The sequence below is a fragment of the Macrosteles quadrilineatus genome, unplaced genomic scaffold (genome assembly GCF_028750875.1).
Source record: "Macrosteles quadrilineatus isolate MER2022 unplaced genomic scaffold, UCM_ALF_1.0 Scaffold_3__2_contigs__length_128488019, whole genome shotgun sequence".
NCBI lineage: Eukaryota > Metazoa > Arthropoda > Insecta > Hemiptera > Cicadellidae > Macrosteles > Macrosteles quadrilineatus.
In genome coordinates this window covers 62,140,370-62,162,784 of record NW_026542596.1, presented here as the reverse complement: position 1 = coordinate 62,162,784, position 22,415 = coordinate 62,140,370, and the positions used below count along the sequence as shown (strand labels likewise).

The 22,415-nt window shown below is 33.4% G+C and overlaps 1 protein-coding gene across 5 annotated transcripts in view; it reads left to right on the top strand.

Annotated features, from left to right (window-relative positions):
* LOC128988634 (atypical protein kinase C) overlaps window positions 1–22,415 on the top strand; it is a 216,970-nt gene that overhangs the window by 151,968 nt on the left and 42,587 nt on the right. For 4 of the 5 annotated variants that reach the window (XM_054410109.1, XM_054410107.1, XM_054410108.1 and 1 more), the window contains one exon: window positions 21,203–21,253. In XM_054410109.1, coding sequence (XP_054266084.1) covers window positions 21,203–21,253 — 51 coding nt within the window. Of the gene's footprint in view, window positions 1–15,634; window positions 16,037–21,202; window positions 21,254–22,415 lie in introns of those variants that run through there. The other variant, XM_054410110.1, reaches the window with a different exon arrangement.

The window sequence follows — 22,415 nt, the reverse complement described above, 5'->3', positions numbered from 1 at the left end:
TGAAGCTTGGATGCGATGTGGATGTGATGATGCTGCAAAACTTGTCTTGTGTTGTCGCTTTGGCTATGAGTTGGCGAAATATTTTTTATGATTTTTGCCGATTTGTGGTTAAAATGGCTGTGTATTAATTGCGCCAAAGAGTTCCTGAATTGCGCCAAGCCCTCAAAGGGCTCCAATAATGTTTCTTAGTCAGGGTGTCCACATTCTGGAAAGTTAGGGATAGTCATGGAAAGTCATGGAAATAAATTATGGTCATTGAAAGTGATGGAAATATGCAAAAAGTCATGGAAATCGCCAATGATGGATGGATTTGAGGGGACTTTTCAATGCCTTAGTCGGCCGTAACCCCGACTGTTATAGAATTTTTCAGGATTTTTCACAATTGTATAACATTTCAATTTACTACAGTCAATAGCTTATGAGTTTTTAATTGTATTAGATATTTTTTGTACTTATTGTTCTCCATTGTTATCTGTTAATACATATTTCAGTATTTTCTGTGAAATAATTTGTCTAGGTAGTATTATTCATGTTAGTATGTTATATTATAATTTTCGAGTAAAGCTCGTGAGTCAAGGAAAATTAATGGTAAATGGTCATGGATAGTCATAAAAAGTCATTGAAATTAATGACAAATTTTCTGTGGGTACCCTGGTAGTTGCGCCAAGCCCAAACCAGGTAGAGGTGAGTTACCGGCAGGAGGAATAAACCAATGTCCTTGTTTACGTGTCATCCTAACCTAACCTAACCTAACCTACTCAATTATACCATAGAAAAAGGTTATAGTAGTATGTTTTATGTGATTATACAGTCAAAGACGGCCGCCAGCCGATAATGAACGTATCGGTTGGATCCCTGCGTTAGTTGGCGCAATTCAGGAATACCCGATTACCTGACTCAGGTCAGTTGGCGCAATTACTGCAATTAACTAAAATATGTTAAATGAGTTTGCTGTCCATGTGCCCTATTGATTATTCCGAAGGGTTTGTTTCTCACAGTTACTCTTGGCAGCCTGTCTTACACTCATTCACCTCACCCTAACTTTGAAAAACATTTGACAGTTAAAATTGTCCAGCTAATCTACAAGGGGGATAAAACTATAAGAGAGTATGTTTGATATATGGTCTAGACCAGTTCACATTCCTTTGGTGTATCATAAGGGCTCCTACTGGCAAGTCTTGTGTAACTAACATGGTAAAGGTTGATACATGCACATCGTGATCTGAATAAACCTCCTGGCTCTACAAGCCTCTGCTGAGTTCTGAGCTGCATTCTAACCTGCTTGTTATTCTAAACTGTTTACTAGAGACTCTGTAATTTTATCCGAAATACCCACTTGTGTGTATGTAACAAGTGTACGGTATCAGCATTGAATTTAAGATACCAACTGAAAAGATGTTTAGTTGAGTAAAATAAACGTTTGAATACTGCTCTAGTTTTTATTTTTATTTTGAAACGTAACATGGGTATATAAAAATAGTGCAGTTCTTGCCTTAAAATAGGCCATGTGTTAGTTTATAGCTAATCTATGTCTTGCACAAATATCCCTTAAAGCTATTTCTTGTAGGGTAAAACAGTTATCAGTGTTGCTGGCAACGTAACCCGGATAACACTACAAACCGCACCGGGCCCTATAAATAACTAAACCAAGATTTATGCCGTCTTTTATTTGGAGGAATGGGCCTAATGCTTTTTGATTGTGAACTTTGTGGAACTTAACTGTTTTAGGTGAACTAATAGCTTTTCGTTGACACGTGAATTGTCCGATTGCAGTTCATAATGTTTATGACTTTGTGAAACATCGTATAAATATGGACCAGCCTTATGTAGATTTTTCTTTAATAAAAAAACAACACACATCTCAGAAATTCTCAAAATTGCAAACGATATATATGTCATTTGATAAAACTTTTGTTGGGTACAGTTCATCTAAATGTTTGTATCGATCATTCCACCCCAAATTTTCGCGCACACGTTGTTCTTCAAGCTCTGCACATGGCACATCTTTACTTAGGTGCAACGTATTTCATTGGGTGGAATTTCAGCTTTGTGATGTAAGTCCCAAAAGTTTGCGTTCCTGGTTTATGTTTGTGTTGATTAAGGATGTACAGTTTCGTGCGTGATCATTTTTCCATTACTCATAACACGGAAAAACATATAAACACAGTTTTTGAGACATTTTGCTTCATGTAGTCCGTTCCGTTTGTTCAAGGTGGGGAGAAACCCTCTAAAATTTTGTCAATATTACTTCACAAACTGGACAGCGCTAAAGAATACAATAATTTGAAGTAAACCACACAAGTTTAAGCAGTGGATTTGAAAGGAAATAACAAAAACAAGTTTGGAAAACTATAAAAGATCGATCGATGGATCCTACTCCACACAAGATCACAATCGCACCGATCAAGAACTTGAGTTCTGATTGATCTCTTCTTTTTTAAATTTGGCTGATCTCATGTTGTTTTCAACTACTTTTGTAATGTTCTACTTTAGGTTACGTACCTTACTTTAGGTTTACGTACTTTAGGGTACTTTAGGCCTACGTGATAATGTTTCGTTCGTACGTGGCAAATGTATGTACAGTTTTGTGTTTAAATGTAAACTTCTACTATTTGACGAGTCCAATTCGGATATTATAATGTTTCAAGTTTCAATGTTTCTGTATACCACTTGAAAATGCCAACATGGTGAAACATGTAGTGGATTGAAAAAGACACTATTTATTTGAACTGCAAGACGAGGTATGTTTTAATTTAGTTTGTACTAAGCAGTTCAGGGGCTACAAAATGGAATTTAATTCTACTTTTGACTATCTAATAGTCAATGGTTCTACGCTCCTCCTTTCTACAGGTAGTGACAGATTTCATATCTCAAAACGTCGTGAAGCTAGTCTTATATTAAAAGTGGAAAGTGCCCAAATGGTTTTATATTTCAGCTGAAGTATATTACAACTTCTCAGCTGCTGTCAGCCACATCCGATGTACGGAGCTGCTAAACATTTCAAAGGCAAGTTCCACGTCAGTCTTGCGGCAAGTTCCATCATTTATTGGAAGCACGCTCTCACTTCAACACTTTTCTCGTTTTGTTCTCCGTCGTCACGCTCTAATTGTTTTACTTTATTGGCTAAGTTCTTTGTTTTGACGGCTGTAGCATGCGGCGCCCCCGTCATGTCATTCGCTTTGTTTTATGATGTTTTTGTTATGTGAATATGGTTGTTTTCGTACAAAGGTTGAGTTTCGATGGAGAGTTGTCACATGTTTGAACCATGGATTAAACACACTCTTACAGCTAATCAGTTGATAAATACAATAAACTAAAAAAAATGTTGGGGAATCCAGGAACAATTCCCCTTAAACTGCTATTTTGTGAACGGACTACATTGCATAGTTACAGATCCACTCAATTCTACGATCTCTCTGGATTTATGTTCAGCTTAAGATACGTACAAAATAAGTACATACGTATTAATATGAGATACACGAAATTTAAAATAAAAACCTCCGTCGTCCTGATTCTAAATCCAGGCTGTCTAGAAGTCGGGAAAACGGTTCGTCCTGATTCTAAATCCAGCGTGTCTAGAAGTCGGGAAAAACGGGAAAGTCGGGAATTAGTTTTGAATTTCGAAATGGTCTTGAAAATACGGGATTTTGTCTTTATTTTATATCAAAGTTGGGAATGTTCATCATATTGCCGCGATCGCGCTAGACGACGATCACGTTTCAAAATCATATATTACAGTGAGCAACAAAGAACTAAAATTATCTATACGAATTATTACAAAAAACATTTTAAGGTACATTTTTGTAATAGCCTATATTTTTTACTTTTTGTAATTCATACATTTGTCAATGCTTATAAAAAGTAAAATTAGACAAAAATTGCAGATCTTGTAGAATCCTTGCCATAGAGTTTTAGGCCCAATGTTTTCGAACTCGATATTGTTATCGATATAGGCAGTTATATATATTTTAATGCTAAATACAACATTGGGAATTGCCTCACACAGTTAAATATTACTTACTAAACACATATAAATGTTTTAAACAATTTTAAAAAGTCCTCACCATAAAAATTGCTTTGTAAATAACTCGGTTTGAATAACCGTGTTAGATTCCTTCATTTAACATTTCTTATGAGTTTTTGAAAGAGATTATCCGCCAAAACATTATACAATGTTTCACCGGTGAACAATGCATTCTTATCACAGAACTTTGGAATTTGATTTATTTAAGTGATTTTATTTCCGTGACTTGTTTCTGGTAAATTCATTAAGCAAAGGTGTTGCATTTTTGAAAATAAAATGAAATGTCAATTTTTTTTAATTTAAAACGTAAACCTTGTGTGAATTTCCAACGAACCAGACACAATCTGAATCTCAAGTAAAACTTTGATCCACGAGACATCTGTCTCGATATTGACATTGCCTGGAGCGATTGGAACCCAGTACGGTTTATACTGTAGAGACAATTCGGCGATGGTTCTGCTCATCCTTAGAATAGAGAGATTTAGAGGCTTTCGTATCTCCTTAAACATCTGGAGAGGTAGTAAATAAAATATAACCCCCGCCGCAGCAAACCTGCAGACTAAGCGAATTTCCATTTTGCTGATTTGATTTTAAATCTATTTCAATAGCAGGTTTAACGAGTGCCCAGGTTTGCTGCTACAGGGAGAATAATAAAGGGTGTTTTAGCATAGTATTAATAGCTCAGTATAAAATATATAAATTTGTAAAGTTTGATGAAAATGTATCCATAAACTAGCAAACTACAACGGTTTAGTTATTTTTGATGAGAATAACATAGGGATTTTATATTTAGAATTTTTGAATATTCTCTGTAACCAATAACCGAAAAATCACTTCAATATAGATACTATATTATTTTTTTTTTAAGTTATTCAAAATGGTTTAGAGAGAAATTGGTAAATTTTATGTTTTCAGACTGAAGGTTCCTATTCTCATAAAAAAGTACTATTTCTAAAGATATATAGGTACTTGAATCACAAATATGCATTGCATGTTTATTTATTTAAGCATTTAAAGACGCTATGGTTTAAGAAACATATATGGATACGGTCTCGTAGAAGCAATACACAAAATAAGCGAACGAATTATACCAATCCCGTCCAACGATTGGATTCATTAATTTGATTTCAACAATTACATTATATTTAAAAACTGTTTGGAATTCAAAGGATGTTGTAAAATGATAACCCGCATCTAATTAGCTTGAGGTTATTTTATATCAAACGTGTTGATTTTTTAATTAATCTGCTACTTGACGCCTTGATACATAAAAGTATGAACAAAAGTTTGCCAATAATGAAATTCACTGTAGTCAACATTGTGGTTATCTCGCTCCGTGTTAACAAGACGTATGTTGGGCGGAGTTTGGTCCACAAACAATAACCCTCCGATATTGATGACGTCATCATTAGCCCGCGACAGAACCTCGTTTGTAACACAAACACCGTGCTGTTAACTTTCTCAACTCTACTCACGCCAATGTTTTTGTGTCTCGGGCATTTGTTGTTTATGGGTTGAGTTTTTAACGTGTTCTGTTCAAAACAGTGTCTATAGACGTGTATTAATTGCTCCAAGCACTCAAATGGTCCCAAAAAATGTTGTAGTTGTGCCAAGCCCAAGCCAGAGGTCTGTGAGTTGCTGTCAGAAGGAATGTCCTTGTTTACCTAACCTAACCTAACCTACTCAATTATACAGTCAAAGAGGGACGCCACTTTGTGTAGTCTTCGGGTGGCTCCCTGGAGTAGTTGGCGCAATTTAGGAATACCCGACTGCCTGATTCAGGTCAGTTGGTGCGATTCATGCCCGCTAGTATAGAGAAAATATGAAGGTTTTTAGGAGTTTTAATACTGAAACCTTTTTGATGGGACAAAGGTTTCAATGTAAAGTCAGAGTTAAAACATAACCATTGATTTTGAACGTAATATCATTAATTTAAATCTATGAAATTGTCGTTTTGTTAAAGAAATTTCTCAACTTAACTCAACGTTGTTTTTGTCATAGATATATGTTGTCTTTCCATATTGCTATAAGGATGTAAAGGGTTTCCGTGCAAAACTGTGTATTATACAAAGAAAATCTTTCGAAAAATGCATTTTTGTTAAACAAAAATTGGAAAACCGGCTAGGAGCTTTATTATTCCGGCTACTATGTACAATTTCTACAAGCTGAGTGACCTGTAAACTCTAGTATAACGATTTTAGTTAGTTAAAATGCATAATGTACAATATTTTAATGTAATCTAATCGAACGGGAAGAGGCAAAAAAATAATTTTGTCTGAATAATTCATATTACTTTTTCACTTACCCAAGAAATTAAATAACTTCAATGTTATATAAATAACTATGATCTGGAAAAATACAAGTACATGTTTAACATATCTTCACAACTACAGACAGAGTAATGGACGTGCTGGATTTTCTGCAAAAGACCCGAATATGTTGCCACAGGATACAGAACTAAATTTTGTGCTATTACGTATATTCAACGTGACTAAGCACAATACATCATGCAATTCAAAAATGTATAGTTAAAGTTACGAACAACGGAGGTACAACTGTTAAAACTTATTTTACAACAGATCAAGTTTCTTTGTAAAAAAAGGTTGCTATCCAAAATGAAAATTCAAATAGCTGTATTCAATGTTATCTAAAAATAGATTCAAGCTTTTTTTATTTCACTAAGCCCAAGACATAAATGTCAGACATCAACGTGTGCTAATTCAAGAACACTTAAGAATGTAAAAACCTGTCATTTCGCAACCAAGACTGTAACAGAAGTACAACTTACACAGAATGGAAAGCGCGAGTGGGTGTACAGTTGGAACTGCTGGTCTTGAGATTCATGTTTAATGTACGACCATCCAACATAACTGTGCGAGGAAACATCTCTCCCCACTTCTTGACCTGGCCTTGTACATTGACTCTTCTTTTCTACTCAATAGTTTGTATTGTAAATAGTAACCAATATTACATATTTTTAATGGTTTGCAATGTATTTAGATAATTATTTGTTGCCCTTTTTCACGCTATACATTAACGTAGTTTTTAATGATTACAAATTAAACTAACATTTGATGAAGCTCATGTCCAATATCTACTTCTAACAATCAATATGAATACCACACGTGGACTTCTTATTCGTTGTTAAGTGATTGTTACAGTTAGTTGTGCTTTACTCTTTTTAGCGAATTTCCCATATAGGGAATAAGCTATTGCTATTGTCATGGTAAGACCTGGACCCGGGATCGATTTACTTCGTTTTGAGGTCCCTAGAGGCCAAAAACACTCTCCGTTCAAATTCATATAGATATAGATATATATATTTATTTATATGTGTCCGTTTGGGCGATAACTTGAGCAAAAATGATCCGATTTTGATTAAATTTGGTAGAAAGATGAGATTTTCTTGATATGGATACGAGTGCAGGGCGAGGGTTAGATATAGGCTAGTTGATGATCTGTGTAGCATTTACAGGCCATTCAAGCAGTAATAAACAAGTGTATATAAGCAATTGAAAATCCTCTTAAAGTGGACGGTTTAATATTTATATAGGATTCCGTCTATTTCCACTATTGCATGTCTATAAGATTTTTCCGCCAAACACGTTGATACGGTTTTTAAAACGTGTATGGCATTTTTCAATAGCAGTATATACAGCATTTACACAGTAGCGATATCTGGCCTGACAATATCACAATGTCGTTTTACAATGTAGAGGGGCGTTGCTGCAGTGGAGCAAATGCAATATTCGCTCGTCCCTCCAATAACAACCTTTTGTCGCTGGATACAGTGCGATTATATTGCTTGTTTTTGTCTACATTATACGCTTGTATAGCAATGCGTGTTTGTCGACTGTATATAAGTGTCGAATCGGTTTACTTATGTAAATTGTTACGTTTGTGGTATTTGTGTGTCGTATTTTGAGATTTTTTGTTTATCAGATAACATTAGTAAAAAATAACTAAATGAAAACTTTGTTTCTTCATAATATTGCCAAGCGGCTGAATCATTTTCCAATATAAACTTAACACACAATTTTATAGAACTTTTTTTTAAAAAGTGTGTGTTAAATTTATTTAAAAAAATAAATGAAAACTTTAAAATTTTTCAAAAAGTAATGTTAATAGCTGTTTGGAGACAGATATTGGCAATGCGTATAAAGAAGACGTAAGGCATATTCTAGAAAGTCAGTGATAGTCTTGTAAAAATTTCTGGTCATGGAAATAGGCAAATACCCCGCCGCAGCAAACCTGCAGACTAAGCGAATTTCCATTTGCCTGATTGGATTTACACTAAAATGTCTCCTTAAAAAATATCACATTTATTCCATATTTAAATAGAATTAGTTTAACGAGTACTTAGTTTTGCTGCAACGTGGAGGGTAAAACGTGTTTTTTTTTTAAATGTTAGTATTTTAGTAAGAAATTAATGTATTTTCCAAATTTTGATCAAAATATCTTCATAAACAAGCAAACTACAACAGTTTACTTATTCTCCATAAAAAATGACATAGGAATTTAAAATTAAAATTTTTTTGGAATTTTATTCGTAACCATTAGGCGCATAATAACGCTTCAATATACTAAAATATTATTATTATTTTAAGCTCTACAAAATGGTTTGGAAAGAAATTGTGAAATTTTGTGATTTAGGGTCAAAAATGGGAAAAGCCTTTTTTACCCTATAAAACTCCTCATAAATACCCCAGTAATCATAGTCCGATCATGCTGGTTCGCGAACTCGTTCCAATAAATTTAGGTTATACCTTTCTAAAAATGTACAATGGGATATAGGTTGACATAGTGAAATTTCGAGATTCGAACCCGTGACCCTCATTTCTGGAACACCCTGTGCTGATTATGTTCTAAGTATTTTAAATGGATTCTTAGTGTGTGATTTAGGTGGGAATAGTTTTATTTAACGTTTTTAGGTGACAGTGTTCTCCCGTAAATGTATGTGCACGGGTGATCTTGCTCACCCTGTATATGTAATTTTAAAAACTAAGTACGTTGCAACAATTAATTAAATAAGACTCAAAGTGTCTACAACCATATTCAGAACGTATTGACTAGCTGTTTTGTAAACCTAAGACCACGAAACGAATGACCACATACTAAATACACACTAACACCATTAACACAGAACTATACCAATACAATATACGATGGATGTGACCAATACTACCAAACAAGCCCTTATTGTAATTGTCACACTGTTCTGCTAATTACTTTGCCAACTCAGCACTGTTGTGTCCCAATATTGTTTCATCTATCATTTCATAGGATATTACAAATTAGTCATATTTACATTGTATATTGACTAACTGTCGATTAGATTGTGATCATTTATTGATTATTATGAGATTGCTGAGTATTGTATTTAATTTTATTATTCACGATTGCCTTTTATTTAACCAGTTAAAATTCTTTTGTGAGTATGACGTTTAGTCTATGGTATGACTCAGTTATAACAACAACTTATATCACTCACATCAAATTAATATTTGATTATTTTAAACCGTTTCAAGGAATTATGGTGTTTTAAAATGCATGACCATAAATAGTTTTTATGTTAAGTATATTTTATGCTTGTAAGGTATGCTATGTTATTTACATGCTTTCCAATTAAGATTGATACATTAACTATATATTTGAGTCCAAATATGCAGGGTGAGTCTGAAATGGAATCTGTAAAGTAAAGATTAGATTACATTACATACATTACATTACATACGCACCGATATACCAGGGTGCGTCATGTAAGGCTATGCGTCTTGAATCATTGAATAAACTATTTGACAGCTTTGTAACTGACTAAGATCAGCTGGTTACTTGGGCAGGATGATTTAGTAAAATCCCAATGATCGAACACATCTGGGTTCAGTTTGGAACCATAAAGAATTTTTTTATTCAGTCACCCGACAAAGTGGGCTTCCTTGTACAGATTATAGCACATAAAGCCTTACTTTGGCGCACACCAGTATTCCAACCAAACAACACAAAACAACGTGCTTTTGTTATGCACGTAATCCGTGTACGCTTGAAAATAAGTTGACAACACTTAAAGACATTACGACTACGATCAGCTGGTTCAGCGTTTCCCATTTCGTTCAATGTTTGGATTTAACCTAACCTAAAAACGTGTTTTACTTTGTTTGAAAGACTATAAATGATTTATAGTAACTGTAGGACAAATATATTGTGTAACACGATTGCAAACTGCTTTTGCTGCACTAAACTTCCACTAGTTACACAAATAACTATTGGATTTTTCTCTTAATCTTTGTTGCTCAAGATCAGTTGTTTCTTACCATAATGCAGTTTTATACCAACAAAAATCTCTTGACGAAACCGGTGATATTTTGACTACCAAACGAGGTTGAAACCTATAACCACCCAGCTGACCATCAAGCGAATCATGCCATGAAGGTAGAATTCACGAACTATTTAATGGATCCGTCATATTTTAAAACGTTTTTATTAGCTCGCTTTCTTGTCCGGTATAAATTTTGCAATCAATTTTTTACTAAGTTCCCGATGAGCTAGAGACTTGAAACTTGAAACACAGCTCACAAATGGATGTCAATGCAATATTATATAATTTAATTTTCATATTTACCTTGGGCTACGCCCCATGGGCTTATTTTTATTAACACGCTTTCTTGCAAATTTTTGATACTTCCCGATGAGCTAGAGACTTGAAATTTGAAACATAGCTCACAAATGGATGACAATGCAATATTATATAATTTAATTTGCATATTTCCCTTAAGCTACGCCCCATGGGCATCCAAATTTTCCATGTTTATATTTTGAAAGAATTTAAATATATCAATTAATTTAAGTCAGCTGTAAATACTTAAATTTGACAGTTCGAAGAGCAGAGGTTAAGAGGTACAGGTTATGCTCCCAAGAGATTCTTTATACAAACATTTCAAAATAAAGATAAACAATCTGATTGTATTTTTAAAGTGATTGTTAGTAATGTCATTTGTTATTTATTTAGTATTCTATAAAGTAAACAATAAATTAAATAGATTGATATATTTATAGTTCGTGGGTAGGCCATACATTCAATCTAATACATAATTATATGAAATGAAACTCAAATAAACCTTAGATTTCCCACATGCCTCTGTCTTAATCTGATATAGATGCTTAAAATAGATTTAACATCCACACACATTAAAAACTAAAAAGTAGAAAATAATTTATAAATAAAAAACTGTTTTGAAACAAAACGTTTTTAAACGCACTAAAAAGTAGAAAATAATTTCTAAATATGCGGAAAATATAAATACGTGTAAGATTTAAAACGAAAAACGTGGGGTGCATGCGATTGATAATAATACATTAGTTCAATAGGTGAAGGCAATAGGTAAGGAATCTATTGCATGCACCCCACGTTTTTCGTTTTAAATCTTACACGTATTTATATTTTCCGCATATTTAGAAATTATTTTCTACTTTTTAGTGCGTTTAAAAACGTTTTCTTTTAAAAAGGTTTTTTATTTATAAATTTGTGAAACTTTTTTGATTGTGGGGTATACTGCACTGCTCATCATAATATCATGAAAGTTGGCATATGTAACATCATAAATTATTGTTAAAGCAAGCCATATCCTAAGTAATGAGCCAATGTAAACTAATTCGATTTAACTTTTACTGTTATAGCTATGTTTTTGTCTGTGGAGTGTTTTAAATATTAGTTTGCTTACATTTTCCGTGATGTTGCCAATTTTTATACTATTTTAACAAATAAAAATATCTACGTGCAAAATACCACCTTTCCTTTGGTTATCTATATATTAATTTGAAACTGTTTTTCTTTGTCATAGCTATTTTGAGAGAACGGCTGGGTGTAGAAACTCGGTAGAGGTGTCTAAAGAAAGGTCTTGGTCTGTAGATGAGCCATCAAAAGAGAAACATGGTGAATTCCCTTGGGGCTCTGCCCCAGTGGCCTTTAAATTCCCATCCCATATTATTCTTATGGAGGAAAATGGGGTTTTTGTCATAGCTAATTTGAGAGAACGGCTGGGCGTAGAAACTTGGTAGGGGTCTCTAAAGAAAGGTCTTGGTCTGTAGATGAGCCATCAAAAGAGGAACGAGGTAAATTCCCTTGGGGCTCTGCCCCAGAAGCCTTTAAAGTTGTCTCTTCAGATTTGTTTACATTACGACCATATGCATAATTCTACACTACTTTTTAATGAAACTGCTGTTAATATTTAAATTATTGTGATTTATTGAATTTGTCAAAATTAAGTACAGTGTTTGCAATGGGGTTTTCTGATTTTAAATTGGATTTTCTTCTGCATCGTGTCATGTTTTGCAATATAATGTTATATTACCAAATCAGTGGAAAATCCTAATATCACAGTAACTCTTAAAATTATTTCTTATGGAGTTAACATACATATATCTATTGTATGGGTTGGTTTCTCCCTTTTTTACCACTTCTTGGAGATTGTACGTAGGTGATATTTGTTGGCATATTGCATCTGTAGACGAAACTTGGGTTGGTGTAATTATTACAATGGAAAAGAACAAAAGATCCTGGACAATTAGATATAGGCTAAAAATAAAACTGAATTAACACTGTTCTACATTTCTCGAGCAATCATTGAAATAATCGATTTGCAAACAATGGAAACATAGAAAAAGTCATAGAACACAACCAAGTAGAAGAAATAGAAATATTTTTGTTTTTTCATTTATAATCGTTTTCATAGACAACCTAATGCGGCTATGAGAGGGAAAAATTTGTAGAAAACACTAAAAAAATAATATAAGCTTTTTGAAAAAAGATAAGATATTTACAAAAGATTTTGATTATATCTAACTGTTGTGTAGATCGTGAGTATTTCCATAATCTTTGAGTCGCCTGTAATTCTTCGCAATTGCTCGAATTCGAGCAACAGGTACACTAGTTAGTATTGATAACTAAAAAGCAAAGGAAACTACACGTTTTATCCTTAAAATATGAGATAAACATGAACCAAACTATAAACGTAACAAACATGAGGACAGGCTCAGATTAAGAATGTGAATTATACTTTTAATTCTTCACGGCAATATTTTTATCAATTGACACATAATTTATTTTTGTAAAAAAATACAACCGACTTCAAACGCTCTAAAAAGAATGAAATAATTTCAATAAAATAAACTTTTGTATTAGGCAAGCTCACGTATTTTAAGTCGGCGCGGCTCTATGATGATTTTTGATACAAAATTGAATGAGGGTGTCCATATTGCAGGTGACTATCTATAACTAAAGGTGTTAATCTGCATGTCTTTTTCATAGTTATGCGTTAAGTGTTATTTTATTACCGTAATCAGAGATCGGCATTATAGTGGTATTAACGAGTATCTTTAAAAAGCGTATAACGCATTTAAATGTTTCTTAATTGGAAAAGTAACGTTTTAATACTAAACTATGTAATCAACCTTCAACTTAGGTCTACAATGGAAACTCCATGTACAAATCGAAACTTAAATTTATTAATTATTATACAAATCTGATAGTGAAAGAAAAGAAAGGGGGTTCACAATAAATTGTACAAACAGTGGGAAATGAATTTACTTTAAAAAAAAACTTTAGGCTAGGCCTATTACAATGGTTTTAATTATTTAAGTTCAATGTTATAATTTAGGCTACTGCAAGGATCTTTCTCAGGTGGGGTGATCGAGCGGCATTTGAAATTAATCTTGTGATATAAGCCTAATTAAATTTTGTTTTAAAATATAAAGTATGTTCGAATTATAGATTGGTTGAATTAATAATAATTTTGAATAGGTTAACCCTAGGACCGCCTTCCGCCGAATATGCGGCTTCGACAGCGCCTACCCGTTTAAAGGCAGCTGCCCGCTGTACTGTTGTGTCGTACTGTTAGGCGGTCGGTGTTGTGAAGGAACTTGCGAAATTGAATTACACATTTGGACTTGCTCTGATGTTGGGTACTCACGGTCATGGAATTGATTCGTGTTATGTTGAGGATTGTGAGTAACCGTCATGTAATTCACATTGCCTCGCTGTTGTTGTGGTGGTGGTGGATATCTTGGCTGCCAACTTGGATTATGTTGGGGCCTGTGGTTTTGATAGTACTGAGATTTTTCTGTCTTTGGATTGTAGGTATGGGGATTAGTGTTCTGGTAATGATTTTGAACTTGAAAGCTGGGCCGGTTCTGGTAGTTTCGATTGTTATGGTAGTTATTAGGACGATCGTTTCGATTTTGGTTATTGTGGGATGGTGATGGACTGGAGTTATTTTTAGGCCGTTTCTCTGCGTCGTGTAGATCTTGTCGTTGAAGTAGTGCTTCAAACTCGTAAACACTGCTTGCATTTTGCACACGTCGTGCGTCTTGAATAAGTGGGCAGAAATGGTCTGACAAAATAGCGACTATTTCATCTTCAGTCAGCGCTGGAGTGAGGGATCGTAGCGTGATGACTCGTTCAATAAAATACTCGGATCGAGTTAACTTTCCGTTGGGCTTGTATTGTTCGGATTCGATTTTGTGCTTGATTGCCCGTTGAAGGTCACGATTCCAATACTTCGAGATAAATTGTGTTTCAAAATCTTCCCATGACTTCAAATCATTCTTTACCAATGAAAACCATCGTGAAGCTTGGTGTTCAAGGCTTGTTTCAAGAACGTCTTTTAAGGTTTCGATGGGGTTTTGCTCGGTGCTTTGCCGTGAAAGTAATTTTTGGTAATATCTCTTCAGACGTGTTAGATATTCCGGGGGATTATGGGATCGACCACTGAATTTAGGTAAAGTCAAATCGTTGGTTAAGATTGAACTTCCACAAGTTACATGGATTTGAGGTGTTAGAAAAGTGGTTTCTTGTTTTAGCTTTTGTTCAAGCTCGACTTTAATGTTAGTAAATCTAGCTTCTTGTTCATGTATGAGGTTAGTTACTTGATTAAGTGTTTCTGTTGTTTGCCGAATTGTATTTTGGTTGTGCTCGACTACCGGTGCCAATTCATTTCTAATTTCAGTTGTTTTTACATTTACATAATTTTCTAAATCTGATTTAGTGTTCTGGGATGTTTCATGGATATTTAGGGTCAATTTGGTTTCAATTTTGCGACTTTCGTCAGTGATGATTTGATTGGTCTTAATGCGTTCATTGGCTACAATATTGGACACTTCTTTTCTAATTTCGTCATTCTGTTTATACACCTTTTTAATTATGTTGTGTTCAATTTGTTGTAGTTCCAAAGTCTGTACTTGTTGGATAGCACGGATTTCGTCTAGCTCCTTGCGCATATTGTTTTGATTTTCTGCTAAAGTGTCAAATTTAGAATTTAATTCATTTTTAACCTCGTTTAATTCGTGTTTGACCTCGTTCTTTACTTCATTTAGGTCGCTTTTTACTTCATTTAGGTCACTTTTTACTTCATTTAGGTCGCTTTTTACTTCATTAAGACCTTTATCGATTTTATTTCCAAGCAATTCGAATAATGAGATTAATTTGCATTGAAAATCATCCGTAACGACTGTCGACTTAGTTGGTGAGGCATTGACAGGTGCAGTGACGTCACTGTTTAACTTTGTGAGAGTCAGCTGGCAGGGAGAAGGAGACGGGATAGCATCGGAAGTCTTCGGTAGCGTTCGGGTGTTGTCGTCGGCGAAGATCGGCATCGGTTGGCCTTGACATTCAAGATGGCGAGTTCCAGTGTCAGTGTCTGCTTGCGAAATGGCGTCTGCCATGTTTACTTCTGCTTCGGTTTTATTAAACTCGGTGAAAAGTTCGTTATTATTGTGCCCGGGTAGATTGTTTGATTGTTCGTCTTCGTGTTCTGTTATTACGTTGTCGGGTTGTGCGGGATTTACGAACAAACTGTGTTGTGTGAATGTTGTAAGTGTTATTATTGTCAGTGGGGACTTGGACGTTGTCAACTGTGTCAGTCATAATTATTGGGTTGGGAATGGTATTACGGGACCTTAAGTTGTAATTATGGGGCATGGGATTACACAAAAGGGAAAAGGATATTATTTACAGTTATGGTATGTTAACTCAATAAATCTCTTTAACTAAATTGTGAGTTGTTATTTCTCTATCTTAACTGCTAACAAACTTCGTTCTAAGGTTTCAAAATTGCTTCATTTGGATCACAAGATTAAATTCGTTGCCAATACGTTGGTGCGCCATTTTTGTAATCAACCTTCAACTTAGGTCTACAATGGAAACTCCATGTACAAATCGAAACTTAAATTTATTAATTATTATACAAATCTGATAGTGAAAGAAAAGAAAGGGGGTTCACAATAAATTGTACAAACAGTGGGAAATGAATTTACTTTAAAAAAAAACTTTAAGCTAGGCCTATTACAATGGTTTTAATTATTTAAGTTCAATGTTATAATTTAGGCTACTGCAAGGATCTTTCTCAGGTGGGGTGATCGAGCGGCATTTGAAATTAATCTTGTGATATATAAGCCTAATTAAATTTTGTTTTAAAATATAAAGTATGTTCGAATTATAGATTGGTTGAATTAATAATAATTTTGAATAGGTTAAGCTTCTATAAGTTCTTGACTTTGAATTTGAGTACAAATGTCCAAAGGTTGGGCCTAAAAAAAGTTTTAATGGCTTCCAAAGGGGTAAAAGTCTATTGGAGTAATCTCACCAAAATTGATGTCTTCTTTGAAGTAAAGTTCTTGATGTTATAAATTATGAATGTTCGTCACAAGGATGGTTCTTCTTTCAACAAATTTCACAAATTTTGTCCGAATAATGTACTTTTTTTATAAAATTTTGATATTAAATATGTAGTGTCTAATTTGCATCTTCATACTATCTTGGCTCTATTGGAAGTGATGATGGTCTGATGTATTGTTGCACTCACATATGTCAATGCCGACTTAATAACATAAAATTATAGGCCACTGTTCACACATATATATTATAACACATTTCATTTGCTAGAGAGCTGAATTATAATTTTGAAAAGTTATTTAAATAAAATTATATTGAATTTGAATCAATTTTGTTACAAAAGTTATAGGCTATTATATATTTACATGATATTAGGTTATTTGAAAATTTCTATATTATATTGTATTAAATTGATTACCTATTGGTCTGCATGGACAATTAATTACTATATATGGTTTGAAAAGGGATTAACGTTTAGATAAAATGAAAACATATGGTGGAAATTAAATTATTCTATAAAAAAATATTGGTGAAAATATTGAATTGTTACAACTAGCTTCTTTTCCCTATCATAATATCAAACAAAATTATTTTCCTATTCATATAGAACATTTGTGTGTGTTATTTTCATAATGCATTTATTCTGAAGTAGGCCTAAACATAAAATACAAGAAGATATTTCCTTTAATATATAAACGAAACAGTTCAGTATGTTTTTTTATATATTTATGTTATCCAGCTACAATTTATTAGTTTTCAAAATACACACACAATATTTAGTTTCAATCATATTTGCAGTTTGAGCCACGCCGACTTGAAATACGTGAGCTTGCCTAATACAAAAGTTTATTTTATTGAAATTATTTCATTCTTTTTAGAGCGTTTGAAGTCGGTTGTATTTTTTTACAAAAATAAATTATTTCATGATTTTTAGTGACTGTATAATTTTTTATATATTAATTACTTGAGGATTTTTGATAAGCAAAACTGTTTGACACAATCAAAAGTTCCACAGAACAATCATTATTTTAAAACTGCTTGAGTCACCTGTTCAGGTTACATAATCAATGGGTATGAAAATAAACATTTTTAGATATTCCTTAAGAAGGAAAGAGTTGTCCATTACATTAGGCCTAACTAATTGTCTTTTCTAGATACATTGAAATATCAGACATCATCGTTTCCTGCAATCGGTGTACTTCTACATTATAAAAAGAAATGCAGTAACGTCTCAAGCCTTTTAGAATGAAAGTTATTCCTCAGCTACCAGCACTAAAAAATCTCTCAAAAGTGGAAAATTGGTTGTTAACACGTATAGTACCTTTGGAAAATATTATATAAAAGATTGGTTCAGCTTAAAGTGGTGTAAGTCATGTAGGGGGTTTTGTTTGCTCAAGATATAGCCTAGTCGAAATTGCAAATCATCTTCCTCTAGGACTTTCCGAAGCAGGCATAATAGTATTGATCTGATATAGTAACTGGGTAGAGAATATTAATAAACACTCCACATCTGCAAATGAAATATGTATATGAAAGATTGGTTCAGCTAAAAGTGGTGCAAGGAATAAATGCATTTAATTTATATTTAGAATTGTTTTACGAATGCTTTGGTTTTCACAATACACCTTTATTTGTCAATATCATACAGCTATTCACTGAAACATATATGTTTTTGTAAGTCAGAATATTCAATACTAATAACAGAATTACTGTATACACAAATCAGGTCAAACGTTAAAATACATTTTTTATAGTAACCAAAACAAAATGCATTTTTCTCAATGTAATTCAAAGGCTTCATGGCAAGAAATAGTATATTGATCAGTATGAAGCAACTGTTTCATTAAGAATTGTCTCTAGCTTCATTTAAATGGTTTCAACTAACAGCTGTAGGAATGTTATTATTATTTATTGCCTTCTCTGCACAAATGTAAACAAAACAAATGTTGAATATTTAAGGTTTTCAGAAAATTTCACCGAAACAAATATTATACTTAAACATAATATATAAGGTACCAAATAGAAATTCTCCTGGTTATTTTGGTGGTGGAACCACACTGATCGGTAAAAGAATCACAGAGAAATTGGTGAACATACATAGAAAAAAAAAACATCGCCACAAACAAATTGAGAACCTCCTCCTTTGTTGGTAGTGGGGAAGTCGGTTAAAAATGAGGTTCGATCAAAAGCGTCTGAAGAAAATCGTCTTAAAAGTTAACAAAATTGTATTTCAGCAATAGTGGAAACTAGGATGATCTAGTGGTGTGCTGGACTTGTATAGCGTCAAGTTCAAATCTTTCCAATCACCAATAGATTTGAGTTTTCAAACATTTGTCCTCCACTTACCCAGAGACCAAGGAAACGATAGAGTTAGATGAAGAGTTTTTTTTAGGTTGGAGAAGCTATTTCTCTAAAATCCATATGAGGATTAGATAATATGGAATAACTATGTTAGGTTCTAAATTTATCCATGTTGTATTGTTTATTATTACAGTTTATTATTACGCAAATTACTCATTGAGTTATGTCTTAATGTACGCATGAGGTGGGGGAGCGAGCTAGTCTAGTGGTTAGAGCGCGGTTCCTGGGGTCCCGGGTTCAAACCCTGCCAAATCACCAATGGATTTTATCTAAGTGCTATTGCCGTAACCCCTAGGTCTAGTCTGAAGTAATGTGAAAAACGATTCTGGGCTCGTTCCTAGCGTCCTAGGACAACAAAAACATATTACGCAAATTAATCAGTACCGTACACAACCACACAACTATTATTTTGTCACCGGCTGATGGTAGTTGCGAATGGTGCAATGGTCGTCTAGTTACACTGGTTGCGCTGCGGGATTTCTATTTAGTGTCAGTTTGTTGGAGTTTAATTTAAATGACGAGATAAGTGGGTCTAAGTGCTTTTCCGTTACATGCAGTAAACAACTATTGCGGGTACGCTTTACATCCCGCTGGGAAATTCGTTAAACTGCACAGAGTTTTTTGGTAATAATTCACAAAAGAAACGTTTTTAAATTGTTTAAAAATATTATCAAATAGAATTTTTGCGAAATTCTGCGTAGACAGGTAAGTAGATTTCCTGCGGGTTTAAAAAAACATACCTATTGGTATAATTATTAATTAAGTTGTAATTTTAGGGTCGTATTTTAATAACTTTTAACTAGTTTATGATTTAAAATATAGTACCAGATAAAACTTAATATAACACAATACGGTAACTAATTTGTCGTATTAAATTGTTCGTAATTTTCTTGAGTGTCCTGGTGTTAAATAATATTTAAATTAATACAAATCTTCCGTTTGAATCTTAAGCCCGCTAGAAAGTATGAACATAGCTAAACAAAGTAAATATTGCCAAGAAAAAATGCATTTCTTCTGTTCACCATATTATTTATAAAACTAATTTTAAATCCATAAATAACCATTCTGCGACCTTTCTGCGTAAGTTTTTTTCCCCGTCTGAAGATGTTACCGTCAAATCCGAAAAGAAAGCTAAACATTTTGGAGAAAGGCTTAGCCAAATTACAAAAGACTTAGATAACAAGGTTGGCTTTTAAGGGAAAAATGTATCAATTTGAACAAACTTCTCTTAAAATTTTTTAGGTAATAAGTTATTGTTTGTTTTTTTTTTACCTAGGAATTCATTAATGAATTTTTTTAATCAATTTGTACTACAGTTGAAAGACAAGTAATGTGTAAAATGTAGTGTACAATTTAACTTAACTAAGGATTTCCAAATTGAATCTAACTGTGTGAGGGTTGGGTCAAAGCAATCCCTGTAGCATTAATCGGACGGTATTTGGAGTTGGCGTAAGTCGCAAATATTGTTTACAACTTATTTGGCTCCGACAGCCGCACAAACTTCTCCCACGACTGTTTGGGCTAAACATTATAGCTTTGGTCACACTTGCAATAGAATAGTGTCTAATTGCAATAAATATCTCCAGGTGATCGTAGTTTTTTAAAGAGAGATTTTTTCTGTCAATTTGGTACAAGTTGGTATGATATAGAAACGTAGTATAATTTTTTCAACTACAACATGTTAACCTAAGACAATCTATGAGCTGACAGACACAATAAAAACGTCATTAAACTTAAAACTGATATAAACGGGATAAACTTGATAACGCATTCAAGTTTATCGCGCCTTAGGTACACCTTTAAACCAAATTTTGTCAAAATCGGACAAAAATTACTCAAGTTATCGTGTTCACGGACATATAAAATTTAAACAAATTGTGTTTTTGGCCTCTTGGGACATCAAAATGAAAAAGTAAATCAGTCCCAGGCCTAGGTCTTACTGTGCCACCTTCGGTAATAGCTACTTCCCTATAGGGGAATTCGCTAAAACCGGACAAAACTTGATTCAGTGTTTTTCGTTGTTCCAAGTTTTTTTTCGTCGTATGGATACATTGTTTATATTTATTACATTGTATTTATTGTACTCAGTGTATTCCGTATAGGAAGAAAGATGCATTAAGCACATCACTGATGTCATTTTTTGTCTGTTTCAGTTTTCCCCAATGTTCCACCTGCTCCTGGTATGCCATGTCAAGGAGAGGATAGTAAGTTTTTTACTTTATATTTGTTTGGCTTTTGCTTAACTTACCTAGCTTTACTTTCCTTTTGTTGCTGTTAGATATTTGCTTTATATGTTGTATCATGTGGTTATTGCAATTCAATTTGTTGGTTTGAATTGTGTAATTAATTTTGTTTTACTCAATTGTTTGATTATTTTTATTTTTATATCTTAATACAAAATTGCATACGTCTTTTTTAATTTGGATTTTACACATACCAACTTTAAAACATAAAGCATAATTTATTGTAGTTATTGATTTTATCAACCAATTTGTGATTAAACTACCTATTTCTAACCATTTCGTATTCCATATGTTGTTGGTACATATTTGCAATTAAAATTTTCAAAGTTACTGTTAAGCGGGGGTTTTATTTTTAAGAACAGACGACCACCAATATTCCTTTGCATTTTTGTGTTTTGTTTTTCCTTTCTACTGTCTTGTCGTTTTAGTGAATTGCCCATACTATTGGGGAAGAACCCCTGGGTAATCAGACAATGGGATCAGGGCTTTATAGGGTCAAATTGGCTTTTCCCATTTTCAACTCTCAAAATATAAAGGTTCCAATTTGTTTATAAACCATTTTGTAGAGCTTAAAAAAATTAATTTAGTATGCTGAAGCGTTTGGTACGACTAACGGTTATGGATAAAATTTTAAAAAGCATATGTAATTTTCAAAATTGCCAGTTATTTTTATAATTAGGTGAAATGTTTTTTTTAATTGCTGGTTCTGGATAGGCTATATTTTGATAATATTTGTCGAATGTATTTATTTCATACTAAGCTATCAACATTTCGCTGAAAAAAACACTGTATTACATTCTCTGTAGCAGCAAACTGGAGTACTCATTAAATCTAATGTTATTTAAATAGGAAATAAATCAGACATTTTATGTAATATTTTCGTGAAATTCAAATTAGGTAAATTGAAGTCAGATTAGTCTGCAGGATTGCTGCAGCAGGGTATTTGAATTTTCCGTTTGAAAAAAAACGTGTGGAGATACCATAGATTGATTAGTGCCTACATACCAAATTTAATCAAAATCGGACTATAGCTGTGGTCTGTAACTCTGTACAAATTCACACAGACACATCGCTTCTAAAACCACTTTTTTGTTCAGGAGGACCCAAAAACAGATATACCCAC